A 19,538-nucleotide genomic window follows, 5' to 3' on the forward strand; every position below is an offset into this window, starting at 1 on the left:
AACCTATTTACGTCTTGGCAATCGAGCTATATGATTGGTTTAGATAGCATCCGGTGATTACGGAAATTACCGATGGGACAAGAAGACAGTATCCGGATGGTCGTATCCGGCTATGACAGACGACGAAGACGAATAAACGGGTATTGGAAAATTGGGAAAAAACGACCACCACCAACATCTAAAAACATCGATTCGTCGATTTTAAGGGTATATTTGCCATTTATTTTTACGAGAAATTCCCGAAACGTTTCTTTTTAAGTTAATAGAAAGTGATCAAACTGAGAATGAAGTTTGCGCATGTAGCATTATTTCGGACATCCCGATTCGGATTGTGTCATAATAATCGATTTTTATTTTACAAATTTTATTTGGCCGATTGAAGTTTACGCTCTTTATTATTCTCATAATGTTTGAAGCATTGTTCTCAATAAGAAGTGGCTGTTAATGAAAATTACTTTGGTTCAAATTAAAAAAAAAAATGAATACATATTTTGTAGTAGTAATATATATTACGTAGAGGCAGTCATTTTATTTTCTATTTGAGACAGTTTAACAAAACTTTTTGAGGACCCAGTTTGATTGAGATTTCAATTCTATAGTTGTAATTTGTATTTCCCCATCCAGGTATGTTGATGGTTACAAAAGTCAGGGATGAAAGACACCTCAGCCAGTGCATCCAGTTCCTGTCAATGACTGACAATTCAATCCAGAAAGAAATAGTGTTGAGACATTTGGCCTCCTTAAAAATCACAAGGGCTGATTCTAAATGAATTTTCATAGAATTTGAAAGCCTGCTTGAGAGACTTGAACTGCCGTGGGACAATCTAGTTTGTGTGCTACTGGACTCATGTAACACCATGAGGGGAAAAAATCTGGCTTGGGGACCAGAATACGTCAATGTCCACCATGTCCACAACGGCTACACTGCCAAAGCATTTAAGTCCCGTTTGGATATTACTTGGAATAATATATATACTAATTAATAACATTACATTCTCATCAAATGGAATAAATACTCTTATGATATATAAAAATTGAATAAATACCACTTTTACAATAAACATTTGCAAGCATGATAATTGATATGTTGTTCATTATTATAAATCAAACATCCCACAGTGTAGATTGTTCATACACAGGCATTTGATCATAGCCAGTTGAGTTTTATGGGAAGTGGACAACTGAACCAAAATGTCAGGTACATGTCTAATGCCTGTGACTTCAGGTAAAAAAAGAGTAAATTTAACTTTGTTTAAAGACAAAGGTGTTAATCTTCACTGCTAAGATTCCTGATAATTGTTCTGATTGTGGATGTCTCGTGTTGAACATAATTATATCTACCAAACCGAAAGGTGTACTCCTTGAACACTATTCTAAGGCAAAAAAGGGTATTAGAATCCCTGAAATACGGAAAGCTTCGGGGGGCTTCGCCCCCCTTGTCCCCCCACCAGGGCTTTGCCCTGGACCCATCGGAGGCCTTGAGCGGCCCCCTGAACCCCACGCAGACATTTTCAGGATTGGCAACCTGGCTCTGTTATCATCCCTGTTTTTAAATTATCATTAATTCTAATTTTACATTATAGTTATTTTTGAAGGCGACTATAAATTAATTGCAAATTTTCATCCCCACCCCTTAAATTTCATTGTCTGTAATGAAAATAGTGAACTAGAGTCTGTATTTGCGTATCAGTATAACATTCACATGCAAAAAAGGAGAATTGTTAAGACCATGTGATTTGTTCGTCTACACTTGTATATGGTACCTTATGCAATAAGAACACATATTCAGAGAAACAGTCAGATAGATTAAAAAAAATGTCAACCCTCACGCCCATTTTTGTTGTTTGGAAAATCAAGCAATTAATTTATAATGGCCTTGTAGCTTTTTTAATTTTTTGATGATTATTTGAATGCCTCACTGGACTCATTGCTGCAGAGGATGTCACATAATTATTATCTAAAATCTCTTCATAAAACACACCAAGATAAACCAATCAATGGCTGTATGACTTCTCTCTCTACAGAAGCAGGTATCGGAGCGTATTGTTTACCAGTATCACTACACAGAGTGGCCGGACCACGGTGTTCCCGAGTTTACGCTGCCAGTTCTCAAGTTTATACAGAAATCCTCCAGCGATAACCCCCCAGGGGCCGGACCCATTGTCATACACTGCAGGTAGGTGGTTGAGTCTATTTCTGATAAATGGGTATGTCAGCATATAATTTAATTGATTAGCGATTACACCCCTGTGGCCCTGGACCCATTGTCATACACTGCATGTAGGTGGTTGAATCTATTTCTGATAAATGGGTATGTCAGCATATAATTTAATTGATTAGCGATTACATCCCTGTGGCAGGACCCATTGTCATACACAGCAGGTAGGTGGATAAATCTATTTCTGATAAATGGGTTATGTCAGCATATTATGAAATTCATAAGTAATAACCCCCCTCAGGCTAGACTCGTAAAAGATGGTGCTGGGCATAAACATTTTAAGTAGTGAGAAATACCTTGAAATGGATAGCAAGGGCCTTGGAAACAATTTCAACAGGGTTCTAAGCCCGCTTTGATGAAGAAACCTAAATATTCTAACAATAATGTTTTCAGGATGTTCAGAATAATGATTTTGGATCGGTTAATATCGCTGATATTTATGATTATAAGCTAGAGTTAAATTTATATGAACTTTGTTGTTTTTTCAGTGCGGGTGTTGGTCGCACAGGAACCTACATTCTGATTGAATCGATGATCAAACAGATTTTAGATCGGGGAACGATTAATATCCCCGCGTTCTTGCTGCATATACGGCAGCAGCGAAAATCTCTTGTACAAACAGAGGTATGTGGAATGGTTGAAGAAACAAATTGTCATTCGAAAGATTTTAAGCTTGTTTGTTTATCGAAAAAATAAATTTAAGATGCACTCTTACTCACAATTAAGTAGTACCACAATTAATACATTTGTTATTTATTTTACCGAGAACAATTGAAATATTGAAAACAATGGTTCTAATGAAGGATACCGTTTTTAATTTGAAAGAATGGTGCAGAAAAAGCGGTATTTCTACCAGCAAATTTGGCAGGCACTTTATTGGCTGAGAGCTAATGACACTGTTGCTATTGAAGGATTTATATATGTGTTCAAGATTACAACCAGAATGATGGTCTTCATTGTGTTAAACCCCTCCCTCCCATCTTAATATGCTTACGTGATTACCAAACAGTATTCTACTGAATTAATTCTTAGCTATATAGAATTTTATTGGATGATACCATCTGTAGAGATGTCTTAGTCATTTACTCCCAGCTTTTGTTTCAAATTGACATCAACCACTCTTATGAAGGATACCACACTCTTGCGCAAAATCGTGCCAAGATAGCATAACTTCCTTCAGAGTTGTTGTAAAATATATAATGTTTAAACTAACCACTCTATTGTGTGATTTAAATGTTCACTTTGAAACATGTGCATCTTTAGTGATGTAAACAGTTTAATTGAAACCAAACCATTTCTCACCTTCCAGGAGCAGTATATGTTGATACACGATGCCATAGCTGAGTGGATCCTCACCCAAGGTGACCCCGAGATCAAGGAGTCTGACCTTACCAAGCAATTAGCTAGACTCACCAGGCAGGTCAATGGGGAAATTCCACCCATTGATATCCAGTACAATGTAAGTCTGGGGAATTTCCATGGGATTTTAAAGTTATAAATAGAATAGGAAAATATCAAGGAAGGTCTGGGGATTTTCCACATGATGATTAAAAGTATTTATATATATATATATTTATATAAAATGGGAAAATGTCAAGGAAGGCAGGTCAATGGGGAAATTCCACCCATTTATATCCAGTACAATGTAAGTCCGGGGAATTTCCATGGGATTTTTAAGTTATAAATAGAATAGGAAAAAAGTCAAGGAAGGTCTGGGGATTTTCCACATGATGATTAAAAGTATTTATATATATATAGAATGGGAAAATGTCAAGGAAGGCAGGTCAATGGGGAAATTCCACCCATTGATATCCAGTACAATGTAAGTCTGGGGAAATTCCATGGGATTTTAAAGTTTTAAATAGAATAGGAAAATGGAAGGCAGGTCAATGGGGGAAATTCCACCCATTCAGATCCAGTACAACATATATTTGGGGAATTTCATTGGAACTATTGAGACTATATATAGAACAAGGATCACAAGACAGGTCCAAGAACATATCCATCCTGTACAGTAATGTTAATTTCAAGAAAATGTTATAAATTTGAATGTATTTGGCAACTATGAGTATGGGAGAGAGTGGTCTAGTGGTATAGGTGTCTGCCTCTCACCCAAGAGGTTGAGAGTTGCATCCCCAGCAGGGGTACATTCTCATTGCCTCTCAGAGAGTGATTTTATAAGCTATCAGCGTCATCATGATCGAGCTAAAATATGTAAGTATATTCTAATAATGACTAGTTTATCAGGCTTCATTGTTAATATATACAATTTTATTTTAGCGCGAACAAAAATGCTTTCATGGAAGATGTTTTTTTTTTTTCAGCTGGTCACAAGCTTCAGCCCACAACCCGATGACATGTTCCATGCGTTAAAGCCAGTGAATCTGTGTAAAAATCGGGACCTTAAATACGTGCCGCTGAGTGTAAAACGTGTGGCACTGCCTATGGTGCCGGGGGAGGAAGGATCTGATTATATAAATGCCACATATCTCCAGGTAAAGCGATATAAATATTCAGTGTTAAGTAAAAATAAGAACTATAAAATTTCGTTTTTCTCAGTCATTGAAAATAGTCTTTTGGATGAACAAGCCAAAATTCATATACTTCAGCTTGGCATTACATTTTTGAACAAGCTCTGGTGTATAAAACCCAAGGTTGAGCATGCCCAAAAAGCATTTTACCAGTGGCTTGGGAGCTTGTGCTTATTTTGACCACTGCATTCAATGAGTTTCCTTACCTGTAATAACTATAATGAAATAATTTAGCCCTTAAATAACAGAGATGTCTTTGCCTTTGACTAAAAAATTGTGAAACCTTTCTGTATTTTAGGGTTACACAAAAACGAATGAGTTTATAATCACTCAGCATCCCCTAGAGCATACAATGGAGGATTTCTGGCGAATGGTCTGGGATCAGAACAGCTCCGTTATTGTGCAGCTATCAAATGTTGATGAAGTGGTAATGTATTCAGACTCAATCTGATACCATACTTGTCCTAATAAAATGTGCAAATTAACATAGAAATATGTTGTGCATAATTTAAGTTTTGTGTAACCTTCTGGAGTACAATATGAGCTAATTATGAGTAAAAAAAATGTTGTTTATAATATTAGTTTAGTGTTACCAACTGAAGTACAATAGGGTAGCAGTTTATATAAAAGATGTCATCAGGTGGGCTGGAAACAAAATAGCAGCTTTTTAACAAGTTTTCAGTCTGGTTTAGAATTGTTTAATCCAAGAATCAGACAAAATACCCACAGAAAGATCCCCCTCCCATCTGTGTGTCTGTATTTTTTACATCATTTTTTCCACAAATTGATACGTTATGCAAGACCAAATATCAATCATGTTTTTATGGTCCGGATCGAAAAAATCTCTTGGGCACGCTGCATAGCCTTGGGTCAGACTTCTATCTGGACCAAAAACACACAATAGATTAGAAGTACCTTCCTTGGCCAAGCGCGTAAGATACGTTCATCCCGACCTGAGCATAGGGTGTTTTACGGAAACGAGAAATAATTAATGGGTATTCTAAATATTGCCACAAGGCAAGGTTTCTGTGATGCTATGGACGATATTCTTCAACAAGGGAGGTAATTACAATGTGATGACCATTCAAAAGGAGTTTCATACTTTATCTTTGCTCGTGGGCAAGATAAGAATTTCTAGCATGGTTAAATTTTTGGATCTACATATCTGAGGTGGGAGAAACTTGTATTCTCTACTTACCTCGCCTGTTGTTTTTACATCATGTATCAATAACCACAACTTTATTTTGACTTGGCCCTGTACATACTTTTCCATCTTTCTTTTTCCAGGAGTACAAGAGTTTCTGGCATGCTCAGGGCCACACCATTGACATCGGGGGGAACTTCAAATTGACATACCGTGAAGACGATGACAGGAAGAAATTCAAGGTTAAAGAGTTCCTCCTGCAGTCTAATCAGGTTTGTGGCTTTTATCAAGTTTTTCTCATGCTAGGACTGAAAAGGACTGAGCAATAACGTGACCTGTTTTTCGAAGAAAAAAGAGAGGAGATATTGTGATAGCATTTGTGTTGTTTGCAGCCGAGCCAAAAACTTTAAAAAAGCATTATTTTAAGGTATTCACTCTTAACGTAGGACATAGTCTTGTCAACAATGATAGTACAGTCGAAACATGTTGGCTCGATATCGCTGTAATCGATTTCCTTGTTGGTTCGAACTTGATGTTAAGGACCAATTGTTGTTGTTTTTTACTCTATGTAAGCATTCAATCTTTGCTCAGTATTTGCAACTCGAAGTATTTTGGTCGTTCCCTGTGATATCTCGTAAACTGGTTGCGACTTAATGTGTAGCAAGCCCCATTACTCTGGGCTCAATTTTTTGAAACATATTTTATTGAGTAATATTTTCTAGGATGACTACATCTTGATGACACGGATCATCATGTGGAATGATGACTTGCCCGAGTTGTGCAGTCTGCTTCATGAAGCGCTTGATTTTTATTGATAATAAACTATTTTTCTAGGATGACTACATCTTGATGACAAGGATCGTCACATGGAACGATGACTTGCCCGAGTTGTGCAGTCTGCTTCATGAAGCGCTTGATTTTTAATGATAATAAACTATTTTTCTAGGATGACTACATCTTGATGACAAGGATCGTCACATGGAACGATGACTTGCCCGAGTTGTGCAGTCTGCTTCATGAAGGGCTTGATTTGATTGATAATAAACTATTTTTCTAGGATGACTACATCTTGATGACAAGGATCGTCACATGGAACGATGATTGGCCGGAGTCGTGCAGTCCACTTCATCAGGTGTTTGATTTCGTAGATGAGGTTCAAACGTTACATAAACACAATGACATGGGGCCAGTCATCGTCGTAGATAGGTAAGAATGATCGTCAGAAATATCCTGTTTAATACTTAATTGGCTGTTGGTGAGGATACCCAGCTGCCTGTCACCACTGTCAGTATCATAAAAAAGGGTAATTTGGATGTGATGTAAAATACTTTAAAATGTTTGATAATAAAACTTGTGTATGGGCCTGATAGGACAAGTTAAGAAAAGTATTATATATATAATTTGTGAATAAATATATGGACATAAGGCCGACAGCGATTATTTCTATTAGGCAAGAAAATATAAGGCCGACAGCGATTATTTCTATTAGGCATGAAAATATAAGGCCGACAGCGATTATTTCTATTAAGCATGAAAATATAAGGCCGACAGCGATTATTTCTATTAGGCATGAAAATATAAGGTCGACTGCGATTATTTCTATTAAGCATGAAAATATAAGGCCGACAGCGATTATTTCTATTAGGCATGAAAAAAAAAGTCTGGTTCCTGTTACCTGACCCTACCTATAAACCCTACCTACTAAATACGAGCTGACCTAACGGTTTTTATAGTCCGTCTATGTGTGTATGTAGTTTAGAATTACTTGAACGCCCTTCCTCAATGATGACAATAGCGTTCATACATAAAGCCTAAGATAAAGGCAAAAAAAGAAAGCATACCTACCCTACCTGTTTTTGGTAACCCTAACCACACCATTTTAAAAAAAAATAAAAATTGCCTAACATATAGAGCCTTTATTCCTTCTTATTATATAGGTTCGGGGGAGTGGAGGCAGCTACATTTTGTGCGTTGTGGAGTATATATGATCAGCTACAATATGACAAGTCAGTCAATGTGTACATGCTGGCTAAACTCTATCACCTCAAACGAGCAGGTGGAATTGGCTCAAAGGTACATTTACTATGTTTTGGGTTTGGTATTAAGGTAAGCCATCCAGCATTAGGATGCAAAGATGTGTTAGTGCATTTTAGATATTAACTTCAATTTTATTTCTTCGATTAACAATTGTATTAAATATTGCATGGAATACTTTTTTGTGGTGTAAACTTGTGGTAAAAAATATTCAAGTCCACCATTTTGTAACTTTCAAATTAACCATTACCAGTAGCAATTTTTGAATGAATGATGGATGGCTTACCTTAAACTTACGTTATGCGTATTATAAGATTTTTATTTTTTTTAAGCTTGCAGGCTCTCAGTAGTAGAAATTAGCACAAGCCCACAAGCTCTGCACTGGTAAAATACTTTTCAGGCTTGTTCAGATTCTCATTTTACTAACCTCAGCCTAATTTTCATATTTAATGCCTCATTTTACTAACCTCAGCCTCATTATCATATTTATTAGCCTCAGCCTCATTATCATATTTAATAGCCTCATTTTACTAGCCTCAGCCTAATTTTCATATTCTCAAGCCTCATTTTACTAACCTCAGCCTCATTATCATATTTACTAGCCTCAGCCTCATTATCATATTTACTAGCCTCATTTTACTAGTCTCAGCCTCATTATCATATTTACTAGCCTCATTTTACTAACCTCAGCCTCATTATCATATTTACTAGCCTCAGCCTCATTATCACATTTACTAGCCTCATTTTACTAGCCACAGCCTCATTATCATATTCACTAGCCTCATTTTACTAGTCTCAGCCTCATTATCATATTCACTAGCCTCATTTTACTAGTCTCAGCCTCATTATCATATTCACAAGCCTCATTTTAGTAGCACAAGCCTCATCCTCATATTTAATAGCCTCATTTTACTAGCCTCGGCCTCAAAACAATATTTACTAGTCTCATGTAATGATTCTTGCTGTTTCAGGAGAACTATCAGTTCTTATATGAAGCTGCTGCTAGTCTTAGTGAGAAATGGTGTGAACGGGACAAGCAATCATCGCCAGGGTCGATACGGCTCCATCTCGGCTCGAAGAAAAATGGCTCAATGCCTCGTAGTACGACAGCTAACAGTAAAGTAGAAACAGACGTGTGACATATTGTCACTTACTCACAATTGGCTTTGCTAGACTCATTAAAGTTGATCATTTCATTAAGACATTTTATTTACCAGTATCATGGGTGTTGAAATACTGGTATTTATGGTGGAATAACCATGACGTATTGTGTGTCGGAAACCATGGATAGTTTACATTTTAGTGTGCTATAGATTTATTTGATGTCCTCGGACATTCGAATTTTACATGAGATATTAGTGGATAATTGTTTAGAAATCCATACAAAACTATGGATGGCAGATATAACAAGAGGATTTGATTCGAAAGGAGGAGGATTTAAGAAACGACTTCATCGGAAGAAAATCATTCATTCAAAAATGTGTTGTACTTTTTGTGAATGCTTTCCAATTGAAAACTCAACAGAATTGAGCTGAAACCAAAAGCTGTGTGTTGTTTAACCAATATGTTGTGATGAAATTTATGTTAAATACTTGTGCTAGCTGTTGTGATTTTGATACAAAGGTGGTTGTTGATGTTTAGACACAAAAAAACTCATTTTTACATGATCAAAACCATTTACATATTTAGGCCTATCAAAAGAAATATCTGTGTTTAGGGCAACAGTCCCAATCATGCTGGGTAGGGAAGGGGCTATTATACTTTTTGCTATGCCAAAAGAAATAAAATGCTTTGGTAAGGGTAATATCCTTTTCAAAAACAGGTAGGATAGGTTTTTTTCAGGCTTTATATGAGGACGTTATAGTCATCATTGGGAAATGATGTTAAAGTAATCTTCAGTATAAAGCTTTAAAGGTTTTATACTTCATATTAAAACACACACACTTATATTATTTACTTATTATTATTTTATTATTTTAACAACTGACTATCCAAACGGAAGGGCCGGCCCCTATTTCATAGGTAGGGTCGGGTAACCCAAACCAAATCTTTTTTTGTTTTTAGACCCCAGTCAAAAACAGCTAAATAAACAGTGATGCCTACCATTACAGTTCGGTGTATTGTGTATTAATTAGGCAAAAAAAATATGTTTGTTTAGGTAAACCTTCTCAAAATTTCTAGGTAGGGTAGGTAGGGATTTTTTTTTTTTCAAAATCTATCGTAAGTTCAGAGTGTTTTCTTGCACATGGCAGTCTTTCCTACATTAATGTCATTGCCTGACTTTGTTTTATCATATAATCAATAATTCTGATTAAAATCTGCATTTATCCGCCCTTCGTAACTCTCTATTCGCTAACGAATATTTTTTTTGCTCAGAAATGGAAAAAAATAGTTAGGGTCGGTGCATTTTTATAGGTAGGGTCGGGTTACCCGAAACAGACTTATTTTTTTTTAGGCCTTTAATAATAAATTCATCATGGTTTTAATTGTAATCAACACGAAAAGTCAACAACAACAGATGTTAGAAAATCAAGATTTTTTTATTATCGGTTGAAAAAATCTCCAGGGACAAGGGCTTTTGCCAGGTAGGGCAGGATAGCCCTAAACACAGGTATTTCTTTTAGGCCCTATGATAAATTATAATAATGGAGAAATATCTCAAAACATGATCTATTTTAAATACTAATTTAGTGAGTTCCAATATACATACATGAATGCAAGACCAATTTTAATTTAGTACTAATAAAATTGACATCGTCTATATTTTGTCAAATGTAGAACTGGTGCTCTGAATGTTCACGAAGAAATTATATTGATATTATTTGGAGATTATTTTCTGTTCACATGTAAATCTCACAAAACTTTTTTTGATAGAAACCCATTTTCTTTCATTTTAGTTGTAGAAAGAAAGGATTCGATCACAAATATATATTTTTATTGATTAAAGTCTTGCATATTTGGTTGATCTTTTTTACCATTTTTATAACAAAATTTGATGAAAAACAATGTCTCATAGAAGAATAATGGCATATTGCATGTATGTGGTCTCAGTTAAAAATTGTTGTGAATTTTTGAAGATAAATAAAACTCTGTTCTTCTACTTCAATGAAAATTCTATCATTGTTCTATTAATAACTAAAAGTTTCAATTTATTATAAGCTGTGAACAACTTAATCCAAGCCTTTAAAACGATAAAATGAGAAATTAGGATTTTTTTGTTTTGTTTGTGATTATCTTGTAAAACTTTTTAATATGTTTGCTTTTAGCTTTTTATGAAGCGGTTGTGGGTACGATAGTTGACTAGAGGTACCATCACTCCTTGTACTTTCTCATGGCCTCTCAAAAATGACATCATTATTGGCTACTAGCCAGGAAATAGACTCGAAAGTGGTTCATATCAACTTTCGGCTGTATTCACAATCGAGTTAAAATAAATATCATGGTATTATCTTAACCTTTTAACAATGTACAATATTTACTGTATATGCCAGCATATACACATGGCACTTATTCCTGCCAAATATAGTGCCATCGTTTATTTATCTTCATTCATTTTTTGTGTAATCTTCCATTCATATTAGCTTTTTTACTTGCTATAGAATAGCCATTATTTTGTACTTTTACATGTATATACCATTCAACTTCACTAAGGTTGAAAGCAATGTAGAAATTTCACATATTTTAAGCTTTACTGGCCAAAGGCCAGAAGAGCTCATGCGATTTAGCATTGTCCGTCGTCCGTACTCTCTTGCGTTTGTAAACAAATGCTTGTGAACGCGATACTGTCTTCAGTCTTAATCAAACTTATTTAGTGGTTAGATAACTAAAAGAAGTCTTTTCCCTTCTTAATTAAACCAGCCAGATCTGCCCATGCATGACTGGATTATGGTCCATGAAATGCTGCAGTATTTTCTAAGGGAGACAACTTTGTACAGCGAGCTGTGTATTACTGTAGTAGTTATTTCCCTTTGCCCCATAGCAAAAATATTTTCTTAAGGGAGACAACTTTGTTCAGAGAGTTGTTTATATTGTAGTAGTTCTTGCCCTTTTTGAGACATGTTTCACTGATTACTTTCCTTTGAATGTGGGTTTTCAGTTTAAAACCAAAAAAATCATGTCAGTAGAGCATAGGGTCTCATGTTTATTAACTTTGTTGAATTCACTATTTCAAAATCAATATATAATAATAAAGCACCTTGCACTTTATTCATGTTAACAAAATTAGATTGGTTTGTATATGTCATGTATACACTGTAAGAAGTTTTAGGGGTTTAGGACTTTTTGTTTTTACATTTATGTTGTAAGTAATTTCGTCTTAACGAAGTCGTGAAATCTAGTCGAAGGTTTACAACATTTAGAATTATCAGATTTTTTTCTCATGGTTTAAGGATTTAAAATAACCTGAAAATCATATACTGGATGTTGTGAATTTAATTTACATAAATAACATAAACATGTAAATAGTTAAAACATAATAATTATGTTTAAGATATGATGAGCTCTTAATTTTAAAAAATAGTTGGCAGTTTTCATACATGTTAAAGATTTAATGAAGTTTAAAACTTTTAAAGGGACAAGACACCAGATGATACAATTGCAAGAAAAAAGGAAAAATTTTGAGTTGGCAATTTTCAACAGTAAGAACCCCCGGTTGAAGATAACATGAGGAGTAAAGAAAACATTCATGAAAAAAATGATTGACATATTTTACATAATAATAATTTGTATGGTTTACCTTTATTCTTGTATATATTGTGTTATAATAACACTTCACATGTATGCCCGATAAAACATGTTCATCAATGGCTGTATGTGAAAGCTTTTGTACTAATTTAATATGGATTCAATCTTCGTAGATACATCTGTAGGGTTTAAGCTTAATTTGGAATATTGCTGATTTTGGGAAGCACCCTTCTGCCGTCATAGGACCACCATGGTCACCCTTTTGCCTTCATAGAGTGTAATGCTTAAAGACTATCAAATTTTTTGTTTGTTTTGACCATTACTTATAATATGCTTATAAAAACATACAACTTACATAGTCTGCATTTTTCTGTCAAATTAATTATAAACCTTCTTCTGCTAATACAGCCAGCCCTTTTTTAAACCTTGCTAAAACCATAACCAAAGACAAAAATTTCTAATATTTGAGTTGTCAATTAGTCACTCTAGTGGTAACTTATTTAGAGAACGTTTATGATATACTGTATACTTAAAGCTTGTGTAAATCGAAATTCAATGTTTTATTTGTTGTAGATAACCTGTTATTTATTTTCATGTTGTGAGTCACTGTTACATGTATATTTGATTGCACTGGTGTATATGTTTTTTAGGTCCTCTGTTTGTCAAAGACAAAGTTGAAATATAGTCATAACCTTGTCGTCATTGGTGTGCAAAAACTTGACACTTGGCAATAACTCAAAAGACTATATAAGATATTGAAATGAAACTTGGTACACATGTTATTGGAGACGAAACGTGCTTGTACACAAAGGCCTGTTAACAACTCTGGCTTAAGCAATTGCTGAGTTATGCCCCTTTTTTGACGGAAAAGAGCAGACGAGCGATGGCTCTTGTTAAATGTTAGTTTTAGGCATAATGGTTGCAAGACATAATAATATTTTTATACCTTTTATTTGATGTAGAGTTTTTCACCCTAACTTTTTCACAGTAAAATTATTGTCAATTGTCCATTAAGTGACATCGTCAAGAAAAATGACTTCTGTGAAGGAAAAATCTATGAAGATATAATCCTAACTTGTTAAAAATTTATCGGAAAATCTATGATTTTTCAATTTCTCATACTGAGGTCCCCTTTTCAATAATTTTTAGTAAGCCATAGACCCTGATGTATATTGGAGGTTAATAAAGAAGTTAAAAAGACCTCCTGTTGCAACTAAATTGTATAAACTATACGTTAAATTGTTTGTTATTGTGTGTTTCTTACTTGCCAGGTTAAATGTTGATAAAATTTTAAAAATTCAATGTTGTGGAAGTTGTGAAAATATTTTTCGCAACACTAATTTTGTTGCCTTTTACCATGAAATATGTAGTAATGTTTCTTTAATCAAGATGTTAGACCACAAAAATATTGTATTAAAACTTCTTGACTGTTAAGTTACATGGAATGTGATTAGCAATTAGGTGAAAAACTTGTATTTTGCATTTATAACAAAACTAGAATAGTTCTGCATAATAATGTATTGTCTGCCCAAGATCCAGGATAATTGTGGGTTTTTTCAGTGTAAGATAGCAAGATATTTCACCAAGTGAATTCCAAAAGTTATACTTCACCAGTGGCTTTGGATTTTTTTTTGGTGTTCATGAGGCGAAATATATTGCAAATCTTATACTGAAAGAAGTATTTCATCATGCTTGTAACTAATTAAAAATGTTATTTAATTGTAAAACCTCACCAAATTTGAGTTTAAACTTATTCTGTTAATGTCACCCAAAACGGTGAATGTGAATATTAATTTCGTTGCAACGGGTGTAAATGTCAGAAACAGTGAAAAAAAAATTTCGATAAACTTTCAAACAGTGCGTTTACCATGTTATAATCCACCATTACTTTTAAATAAACGACCATAAAGCATGACATAAAATATCCCCTAATTATATGCTTTTCTTGTTTCTAAACACCGAATTATCCTGAGCGGACTATTTTATACATGTAATAATTTCATGCGGAAAACAGTTAACCGAAATTTAGAATTCCAGACCAATATAACCAGTATATTGTATATCAATATTTTATGCTATAAACATTTAATGCACCATTTCATTCATTGTAATCATATTTGAATGGCATATTAAGTTGTAATGTTGTGAACTTTTTGTACGTGATCTTGTACATAACTGTTTTGTCATAGTAACTTTATTAAAGACATGTCATTCAAATGAGAATAAAACACTAATCTCTAAACTGAGTTAGAGTTTCCTTTTGATGCCCTAAGGACGACATATTTATCACACAGTCGGTCCACTCTTTTTATGCCCAAAAGGGCACCATGTAGTTATCACACAATCTGTTCATCCCTCACTACATTTTCTGATCAATAAGTGAAGAAATCTGTGGCCAAGGTTCCTCAAACTTGGTAGGCAGGTTGCAGATGAACCCTATTTATTTTGGTCAGTGGGTTCAAAGTCAAGGTTGTGGTGACCCTGAGCTGAAAATCTGTTTCGGCTGAAGAACACTTAGATCCAGAGACCTCAAACTTAGTAAGCTGGTTGGCAACAGATGACCAACAGATAAATTATATTGATTTTGAGGTCAAAGGTCAAGGGCGTGGTGACCTCAGGATCTGTGTCTGATCAATAACTTAAGAATGCTAAGGCCAAGAGACCTCAAACTTGGTACCCAGGTCGGTAATGACAGATAAAACCCTTTGGGTTTTGAGGTCAGTGGGTCAAGGCTGTGGAGACATCGAGGTGAAAATCTGTTTCCAATATAACTGAAGAACTCTTAAGCCAAGAGACATCATACTTAGTAGACAGGTTGGTAATGACCAGCAGATGACTCCTAGTGATTTTGAGGTCAGTGGGTCAAAGGTCAAGATTAAGGGGACCTCGAGCTGAAAATCTGTTTCCGATCAATAACTGAATAACTGAAGAATATCATGGCCAACAGACCACAAACTAGGTTGGCAGGTTAGTAATGACCAGCAGATCTAACTGAAGAATGCTTACACCAAGAGACGAGTTGACATCAACTCCATTTTACAGTGACTTCATTTCCATGTACATACTTTAAAATGTTACAGATCAACATTTCCAATCATCATGGCAGAGTAGGGTAAGTCATCATGAAAATATGTGAAATACTCAAATCTGCCTATCCAGCCGCGGCCCAAATTCAAATACATGCAGCGAGGCATTTCAAGTGCATAATTATGTCACGTTACATTGACAGATAATGTTGCGATTGCCTTTTTTAATAAAAATAGAACTGTGTTATGCAGCAGACCTGGGTCTTGTGTGCGACAAGCTGCCTCATCATGGTAAACCTTTATGGCATTTTTTTTTTAATTCTATAATGCATGGTCAAGATACAGCCTGGACAAAGATCATTTCAACCTTTGATCTCTAATTTTAACCTTGATCTTTGATGTACAGACCTGTGTATTTTGCATGACATGCCACCTCATCGTGGTGAACCTTCATGGCATTTTTTTTGAAAATCCTATAATGCATGGTCAAGATACAGCCCTGACAGGGATAATTTCAACCTTTGACCTCCAACCTTGACCTCGATTTTTGACGTACACCCCTGGGTCTCTTACTTAAAAAGCCATCTTATCTTGGTGAACCTTTATGGTAAGTTTTTTTTTAAAAATCCTATAAAGCATGGTCAAGATACAGCCTGGACAAATTCAGTTCAGATGCAAGCACAAACACTGAACTGTCATTATTATTTGCCTAGAAATATAATTATAAGATTGATTATAAATAAAATGGACAGAAAAGATAAAACAAGAGGGCCATGATGGCCCTGTATCGCTCACCTGTAGCTTTGCTAAATAAAGTGAACATTCTGACCTATTATCATAAAGATCCAATGAAAAGTATGGCCCCTAGAGGCCACTCTTTTATTTGTCCCACTGACCTAGTTTTTAGTTTTTGACCCGGGTTGACCCAATATCGAACCTGACCTAGCATATGTTAAGATGATCATTCTGTCCAAGTTTCATTAAGATTAGGCTAAAATTGTGATCTCTATTGTGTTCACAAGGTTTTTTTACTAATTGACCTAGTGACCTAGTTATTGACCGCGGCTGGACCAATGTCGAACTTGACCTAGATGTTATAGAAATGATCATTCTGACCAAGTTGCATTAAGATTAGGCTAAAATTGTGACCTCTATTGTGTTCATAAGGTTTTTCTAATATCTGACCTAGTGACCTAGTTATTGACCGCGGATGACCCAATATCGAACATGACCCAGATTTTATAGAGATGATCATTCTGACCAAGTTGCATTAACATTAGGCTAAAATTGTGACCTCTATTGTGTTCACAAGGTTTTTCTACTAATTGACCTAGTGACCTAGTTATTGACGGTAATTGACCCAATATCGAACTTGACCTAGATTTTATAGAGATGATCATTCTGACCAAGTAACATTAAGATTAGGCTTAAGTTGTGACCTCTGTTGTGTTCACAAGGTTTTTCTACTAATTGACCTAGTGACCTAGTTATTGACCGCGAATGACCCAATATCGAACTTGACCTATATTGTTCTAGAGATGATCATTCTGACCAAGTTGAATTGAGATAAGCCTAAAATTGTGACCTCTATTGTGTTCACAAGGTTTTTCTACTAATTTACCTAGTGACCTAATTTTTGACCTGGGTTGACCCAATATGGAACTTGACCTAGCTTATGTTAAGATGATCATTCTGACCAAGTTTCATTAAGATTAGGCTAAAATTGTGACCTCTATTGTGTTCACAAGGTTTTTTTACTATCTGACCTAGTGACCTAGTAATTGACCGCGGATGACCCAATGTGGAACTTGACCTAGATTTTATAAAGATGATCAGTCTGACCAAGTTTCATAAAGATTAGGCTAAAATTGTGACCTCTATTGTGTTCATAAGGTTTTTCTAATATCTGACCTAGTGACCTAGTTATTGACTGCGGATGACCCAATATCGAACATGACCCAGATTTTATAGAGATGATCATTCTGACCAAGTTGCATTAACATTAGGCTAAAATTGTGACCTCTATTGTGTTCACAAGGTTTTTCTACTAATTGACCTAGTGACCTAGTTATTGACCGCGGATGACCCAATATCGAACTTGACCTAGATTTTATAGAGATGATCATTCTGACCAAGTTGCATTGAGATTAGGCTAAAATTGTGACCTCTAATGTGTTCACAAGGTATTTCTACTAATTGACCTACTGACCTAGATTTTGACCCCAGATGACCCAATATCGAACCTGACCTAGATTTCATAGAGATGATCAGTCTGACCAAGTTTCATAAAGATTAGGTCAAAATTGTGACCTCTGTTGTGTTCACAAGGTTTTTCTAATAATTGACCTAGTGACCTAGTTATTGACTGCGGATGACCCAATATCGAACTTGACCTAGATTTTATAGAGATGATTATTCTGACCAAGTTGCATTGAGATTAGGCTAAAATTGTGACCTCTATTGTGTTCACAAGGTTTTTGTACTAATTGACCTAGTGACCTAGTTGTTGACCGCGGATGACCCAATATCGAACTTGACCTACATTTTATAGAGATGATCATTCTGACCAAGTTGCATTGAGATTAGGCTAAAATTGTGACCTCTATTGTGTTCACAAGGTTTTTCTACTAATTGACCTAGTGACCTAGTTATTGACCGCGGATGACCCAATATCGAACTTGACCTAGATTTTATAGAGATGACCATTCTGACCAAGTTGCATTGAGATTAGGCTAAAATTGTGACCTCTATTGTGTTCACGAGGTTTTTCTACTAATTGACCTAGTGACCTAGTTTTTGACCCCAGATGACCCAATATCGAACTTGACCTAGATTTTATAGAGATGATCAGTCTGACCAAGTTTCATAAAGATTAGGTCAAAATTGTGACCTCTTTTGTGTTCACAAGCAATTGTGAACGGACGGACGGACGGACGGACGGACGGACGACGGACGAAGAGTGATCACAAAAGCTCACCTTGTCACTACGTGACAGGTGAGCTAACAATGTGATTTGTTTTTGGATTTTTTAAACAGAAATTTGTAATTTTATTTTCACATTCAGGGAAAAAAAATATGTATTAGCATTGGGAATGGTATGATGGCATAGTGATATTTTACAGAACAGAACTAAGATCGTTAATCAAGCGGACCTCTGATTCCCGGTTCCATTTTCAGCACATGTCTATTGATTGTACATCAAATGTCTTGATACAAGAACTTAAAGATAATGTAACAGTTGTAAACAAAGAATGATTGAAAGTGAATACCAATTTTTATTGATATGCCTAAATATTCTGACATAGGCTAAAAGAAATATGGTTTGGTTACATCCATTTCAAAAACAGGTAGGGTAAGTAGGCTTTTTTTTATTTATTTTTTATTAGGCTTTATGCAAGAACGTTATTGTCAATATTGGAGAATTGTGGTAAAGTAATCTTCTGTATAAAGCTGTATAAAGCTTTAAATCTACATATTGAAACACACACTTAAAAAAAAGATTATTTTCTTTTCCAACTAACTATAAAAACAGTATGGTAGGTGCCTATTTCGTAGGTAGGGTCCGGTAACCCGAACCAAATTAAAAAATTTTTTAGGCCTTAGGAGCCAAATGTATAAAAAAGATATTATATCATGTGACAAAGTAAAAAATTGTCAATTAATTATCTGGAAATCCATAAAATCCGTTAATGTTTATCTTACATGCAAACATGAAATAATAATAAACTGGTCTGATATTCATAAAACATTTGAAGTCATTTCTTGACTTAAGTCGATTTTCTAAAATGATCATAGTTAAATTGAAAGAAAAATACTAAGATATTTAACATGAAAGTACATTATTATTATTCCAAACATAAATGAAAATGAAGAATCCAAGATATAATTAAACAAGAGATGTT

At 35.0% G+C, this 19,538-nt stretch overlaps 1 protein-coding gene across 4 annotated transcripts in view; it reads left to right on the forward strand.

Moving 5' to 3' along the window:
• Nucleotides 1-14,852, forward strand: part of LOC128216528 (tyrosine-protein phosphatase 99A-like) — a 70,698-nt gene extending 55,846 nt beyond the window's left edge. For all 4 annotated transcript variants that reach the window (XM_052923112.1, XM_052923114.1, XM_052923115.1 and 1 more), the window contains 9 exons: nt 2,025-2,176; nt 2,707-2,842; nt 3,528-3,677; nt 4,543-4,713; nt 5,048-5,176; nt 6,037-6,165; nt 6,951-7,099; nt 7,831-7,966; nt 8,899-14,852. In XM_052923112.1, the coding sequence (XP_052779072.1) occupies nt 2,025-2,176; nt 2,707-2,842; nt 3,528-3,677; nt 4,543-4,713; nt 5,048-5,176; nt 6,037-6,165; nt 6,951-7,099; nt 7,831-7,966; nt 8,899-9,066 (1,320 nt within the window). In that variant the 3' untranslated portion in view covers nt 9,067-14,852. The remainder of the gene's footprint in view (nt 1-2,024; nt 2,177-2,706; nt 2,843-3,527; nt 3,678-4,542; nt 4,714-5,047; nt 5,177-6,036; nt 6,166-6,950; nt 7,100-7,830; nt 7,967-8,898) is intronic.
• The last annotated feature ends 4,686 nt before the right edge of the window (nt 14,853-19,538 follow it).

The sequence above is a fragment of the Mya arenaria genome, chromosome 14 (assembly GCF_026914265.1).
Source record: "Mya arenaria isolate MELC-2E11 chromosome 14, ASM2691426v1".
NCBI classification, from domain to species: domain Eukaryota; kingdom Metazoa; phylum Mollusca; class Bivalvia; order Myida; family Myidae; genus Mya; species Mya arenaria.